A 6,000-nucleotide genomic window follows, 5' to 3' on the forward strand; every position below is an offset into this window, starting at 1 on the left:
AAAATCGGTCTGTGCTATTGTACCTCTTTGGAAATTATACTTAAAGGAGGATATATATGATAGTATCAAGCCATCCATACATTGAGTGTTTGGTGGGTGGAAGTTGATGTTTTAAATAGCTGTGTGTTACCATCTTATCACTGAGAAAACAGCTTGGGTTTTTATTTTTTAATTTCACCATAAAAAGTTTTATCATAACCAAGTTTTTTTAAGGAAATAAGCCATAACAAATAAAGTAAAATATTTATTAATTTATTATATCATGGTACACGTGATATATGTATAACATTCTGCTGGCCTCTCGGGTATATTTAAAAATATAATAACACACAGACCCAGCTTTAAATGTGTTTGAAATGTAGTTGGTAAATCTAAATATGCACATATGGAAGTTAAATGATAGAACAAGAATGAAATTACAGTATAATTTAACAGTATTAAAAAGTCACACAGCAATATGTGATTAAGTGCCAGATGAGTGGTTCAGAAAAGAAAAAAATGACTGGGCTAAAGTTGTAAGGACAACCTTTATTGAAGAAGAAGAAGAAGGGGTTGAGTATTAGTTTATAAACACTTTTTGTATTCAGTCCCAATGTGTAATTATTATCTTTATGGCCATATAAATAATATTAGAAAAATATTGATATATTTTATTGACATAAGTGTTTGAACATAGATGGGATTTTTAAAAAGAGAGGAGAAAGGATAGTATAAACAGATGAAAATAGTTTGGACTAAAGCAAGAAGACAGAATGCTTTAGGGAAGTTGCGGTGGACAGAGTTTAGAGAGCTTGTCAGGAAATTTCACCAATCATACATTCTTGTTTTAATGGTAGAAAATGTGATTTTTTTTCTCCTTAAAGTTAGGGAAATCTAAGAACAGCGGTGTTGTTTGGGATGGTTAAAATGTAAAAAGTATATAATACTCTTAGTTTCCTAATCAGTATAAGGGAAATAATATCTGCTTTCTTCATTGAGTATTGCAAAGATTAAATGAGCTAAGTATATGAAATATTGTCAGTAACTTTGCCCACATATCAAGTCTAAACATTCTAGCTTTCAGTGCATTTTGTATTCTGGCTCTTCTGTTTTATTTTAATTTCATTTCCCTTTTAATCTTTTTCATAGTCTTCTGTTTATTGACACGAACAGCCTATCTTTAGTTAAGCCATCAAAATTTTTGTCACTACATGCATTTGTACGACCAAACCCTATCTCAGTGTCGCTCTCCTCAGTTTTAATGTCATCTCCTCAGTGAAGGCAGTAGTATATACCCTCTTCCCTATTGTGTTAATTGCTTCTGTGAATCCATAATACTTTGTACATATTGGTTGAGATATCAATTATAGTATGTACTCTCATGTTGTTTTTCATTGCTTAACAACATTAAAAAAAACTCCCTACCAGAGATTTTTGAGGAAGAAAGACTGAGTTTTATTTAATCAGCCTGATTTTTAGCACCAGAGTGCTGCCACATACCCAGTAAATGTGCATTAATGAATCAGGAAGTCACAATTGTAGGCTCTGTTTATTTAACTCTCAGATTTTATTGTTAAATCTGCCTATGCCTTTGTTTGCTCATTGCTGAGAAAGGGCATTTGATTAATATTATTAATTAATTTGATAATCTCTAGGTACATTTCTCACTCTAAAATATCACAATTCTGCTCATCTCTGTAGTACATTTGTTAATTTTTACTTTTATAGGAATTCATTCTATACCCCTTTTTTTATTGTCTTCTGCTTGAGGCCCTCTCAAATGACCAAATCCTTTTGATTTTTATAGTTCTTATGCTCTGTAGACTTCAGTTTGTTAGATCCTGTCTTAAATTCTTTTTGGTTGTATTGTATGCCATTTTATGTTTTTTGCTCATCTACTTTGTGACTTCTTAGAATAGGCGTCCCCAAACTACGGCCTGTAGGCCGCATGCGGCCCCCTGAGGCCATTTATCCGCCCCGCCCCCCCACTGCACTTCTGGAAGGGGCACCTCTTTCATTGGTGTTCGGTGAGAGGAGCACTGTATGTGGCAGCCCTCCAACCGTCTAAGGGACAGTGAACTGGCCTCCTGTGTAAAAAGTTTGGGGACCCCTATTAAAAGGTAGAAATCATGTCTTGTATTTCTGTCTGTCCTATCTGTAACCCCTAATATTGTCAAAATATTTACTATAGTTTAGTCGTTAACAAAATATGGCTGCTAATTATCTGGTTTTTATATACAGTTAAGTCTTCATTGAACATCATTGTTAAGTTCTGCAACTTTAAGGAAAATGAAGTATGATGAAACCAATTCACCGTAGCCTAATTCATAAAAACGAGTTAGGTTCTTATGCCATCTCATCAATATAACTAAACAATGTTGAATAAAATATGTTATTCTAGGACCTGCTTTATTTTGGGAACTTAGTGCTAATTTGTCACTTTTTAGTCATAAAATATTAATGTTAAAACATTCTTCACAGGTTGTCTATTTCTTAATGTATGTTTGATTACAATAAATGGCTATATGAATATTATTTTAAAAAACAGACCTTTTTTTTTGCAAGATCTTCTTTTAAAATCACCTATAGATTTTTGTCTTTGGTTATAATTTAAAGGATAAGTCTGACTGCACACGTTAATTTGTTTCTGAGTCGGGATTGCAATTCTTTCTCTATAATTCTATTAACAAACAGTTTTACTAATGTGACTACAGCTTTAATTTTCAGTTTGGTGTTTGTTTTGCAGATCCTCTACTCATGGTACCCCAGGACCAAATGGCAGGCATATTTCAGATGTACCACCTCTAGACAGTCACAAGTAAGGTTAATTGATTAACTTTGGGACCTTGAAAGGTAGGCTATTGCTTAGCACTGAAAAAGAATACAATGGTTCCTCGCCATATTGCGGTTCACTTTTCACAGTCTCACTGTATCACGGATTTTTAAATTGTATATATATATATCTAATTTTGTATTGCAGGATTTTGCGGTATATAGGTATTTTTATGTATTTATTTTAATTATTTTTGCAGTAAAATAAGCAAAATAAGTGTGGGAAAGGTTTATAAGAGTGTGGAGAGGATTTATAATAAAGCCTTAAAATATATAGAAATAATAAAATAAATATAAGGTCGCTACTTCACAATTTCGCCTATCCCGGGTGGCGGGTGGGGGGAGGAGTTCTGGAACCTATCCCCGCGATAGACGAGGGACCACTGTATTAAGGAATTTGGAAATAAGATGATACTGAATAGACTGTGTTATCTGAATACTCCCAGCTTTACAGTTTGAGTTACCTTTCTGTTGTATATTACTTCTGCCCCATCTACTTTTTGGTGTTTTCAAAAGTTTTCTCTACAGCACTGATCCAAATAAAATATATTAGTTCTCTTTTTTTCTGTTCCTCACTTTATCGTTCTGTAAATGGAATGCAAAAGCTTCCAGTTCCCTTATGTTGTAGGTCATGGGGAAAAAAATATAACACTGTTAAAGAGTATTTCAGAGGAGATATTGTGTGTAGAAATTTGGGAAGATGAATGAAAACTCATTATTATTCTTTCAGTCCCTGGTTATCTTCTTCACTGCCTGCGCCTCCTGCGGTAGCCCCAGTCACTTTTGCATCTATTGTAGAAGAGGAACTACAGCAGGAAGCAGCACTTATCAGAAGTCGAGAAAAACCCTTGGCTTTGATTCAGGTAAAGACATGCTGATACAGGTTTAATTTAGGGAAGAACTACATTACACTTTATCCTTAGATAAATTATGTTTGCTTTGTGTAGGTGCATATGTTTATCAAATTTAAATGTAAATGTAATATAAAAGTAAACTGAAATTCAGCAGTTGTTATTTGAAGTATTCAGGATAATTAATTTAGAACTAAAAATTCTAATTGTAATAAAGCTGCTATTTTTAGCACTGGTGATTCTTTGAGCTTTTTAAAAGTGACCTGTAGAGAACTTGGCATTATCTAGCATATTAGACTTGCCTCAGATGTTCAGTAAGAATTATTAAGAGTTCTTAAAGCAACACACACCAATTCTGGCTTACTTAAGGAAAAGAGAATTTATTTGAGGGATGTTAAGATTCCACAAACTGAAGCTGAAAGACCAGAGAGCCAGGCTTGGAAACAAAAAGTCTTAGTTGCCCAGGAGATCTTAAAAGCAGGGGTTTGAAGACCCATACAATAACAAAAATTATCACACCGAATGAAGCTATTGGAATCAATGGATTCTAACAACTATTTTCAGTTTCTTTTTTCTTCTGCTCAAGATTAAAATTCAAGGAAAGGTGGGTATCTGATTATCCTAGCTCAGGCTTCAAGCCTTCTCCTTGCCAAGGGAATAATAGTAGGATACCTACTCTGTGTTTTATCCATAGAAAGTGGTAGTTCCACAGAAGGAAATTGGAAAGCTAATATAATCCTACTTAGTTGATAATTGAAAGAATAAAACAAATCTTCCTTTTTCTTTCTTTTTTTTCCTTCCCTCCTTTCAGATTGAGGAGCATGCGATACAAGATTTATTGGTTTTCTATGGGGCATTAGGCAACCCTGATGAGTTTGTCATTGTTGAAAGGACACCGCAGGGACCACTGGCAGTACCGATGTGGAATAAGCATGGATGCTAGTTTGCTGTGAAATTGTGATGCAGTTTTCATAAATTGTGATTGTTATAAAGAAAAGCTGTAGAAAAGAGTTCTTACAATTTTGGTAACATACCATTCTAGATAGAATACGAAAGATCTAATTTCTGTACTGCAGTTTAAACATAATATTTGTATGATTAAAAAAATCCTTAGAATTGTAATTTTAGTAATTTTATGTAAAAGTGTGTGAGAGGGAAAACGATTGTTTAAATTGAATTATTTTATCTGACTAGGTCTGAAAAGGAAAACATGAATGATTGAAGTGTAAAATTTAAGAGTGATGCATTAAAAATAACTTTCCATTTGAGTACTACTTGGGATAAATAATTTAGAATATTTTTGCCAAATATCTGTTGTCACTTCTTTTTTGATATGAGATCGATGAGCGAAAAGTAGGAGTATTAGCCATTACTTTTGATCCATTAATGGCCAAAGTTTTGTGTTTACTGCAGTAGTTATGTTCAATTCTTGTGTCTTTTCTCATTGAGTGATGAACATTTTAGTGTATTTAAAGCTTGAACTGCTCAAATGTCATGTTATTTCAGCTTGGATAACATATTCTCCATTTTGCATTAAACTATGGAGTACAGTGGAAAGGAAATATGAATACTATTGAACAGCTTAGTCCAAGATAATAGTTCCTTTATAAGATTTGGAGTTATTCTGAGTTGTTTTTTGGTGGGGGAAAAGACCTTATAAAAGCCTAATTTTGAAAGAATCAGTTTTCCAAAGTGTTAAATTTTCTGAAATGCTTAATTATACATTGCAAGAATTAAATAATGTAGAGGAAGGTAGGTTTATAAACATTATTTGTTTTCTTTACAGTATGCTCTTTGATTTTATTTGCGAGTAGTTTAAAAAAATTATTTTTATGTTAAATCTGTGTTCCAGTACCTAGAGAAATTGGGAAGGTTAGTGTTCTAGTTTCTGGGACACAAGCCTAGGATAACATAGAGAAATTTCACTGCTATAATTCAGATGATGGAAATATTGCTGAAACTAATTCAGTACTTGAAGTTTAGCTTTACCTAAAATAAGCAAACTTGTAAGCAAATGTGCAATAAAAAATAATCTTGATTGCTGCTAATGTGTGTTTGATATTTTATACTATATTGACATCTATTATAGGAGGAATTACTAATTATTTCTCTTGATATACACCATCATTGGTATTTGTTTCATGTGAATGTTGCATTCATTCCTTGACTTTTAAAAAAAGGGCAGTTTTTCTTAAAATGCACCTGTGTAAAGATTTTTATTATGTGTTTAAGTAAATTGTCTATTTTGTTGACATAAATTTGTTCATAGTATTTTAATCTAATACTTTCAAATTCTGTAAGGCTCAAGTCCCTACTTTCACCCTTGATTTTGGTAATC

General features: G+C 32.8%; 1 protein-coding gene across 3 annotated transcripts in view; it reads left to right on the plus strand.

The window, feature by feature from the left end:
* Positions 1 to 5,710, plus strand: part of IBTK (inhibitor of Bruton tyrosine kinase) — an 85,965-nt gene extending 80,255 nt beyond the window's left edge. For all 3 annotated transcript variants that reach the window (XM_066358970.1, XM_066358969.1, XM_066358971.1), the window contains 3 exons: positions 2,726 to 2,797; positions 3,542 to 3,674; positions 4,474 to 5,710. In XM_066358970.1, the coding sequence (XP_066215067.1) occupies positions 2,726 to 2,797; positions 3,542 to 3,674; positions 4,474 to 4,605 (337 nt within the window). In that variant the 3' untranslated portion in view covers positions 4,606 to 5,710. The remainder of the gene's footprint in view (positions 1 to 2,725; positions 2,798 to 3,541; positions 3,675 to 4,473) is intronic.
* The last annotated feature ends 290 nt before the right edge of the window (positions 5,711 to 6,000 follow it).

The sequence above is a fragment of the Saccopteryx leptura genome, chromosome 1 (assembly GCF_036850995.1).
Source record: "Saccopteryx leptura isolate mSacLep1 chromosome 1, mSacLep1_pri_phased_curated, whole genome shotgun sequence".
NCBI lineage: Eukaryota > Metazoa > Chordata > Mammalia > Chiroptera > Emballonuridae > Saccopteryx > Saccopteryx leptura.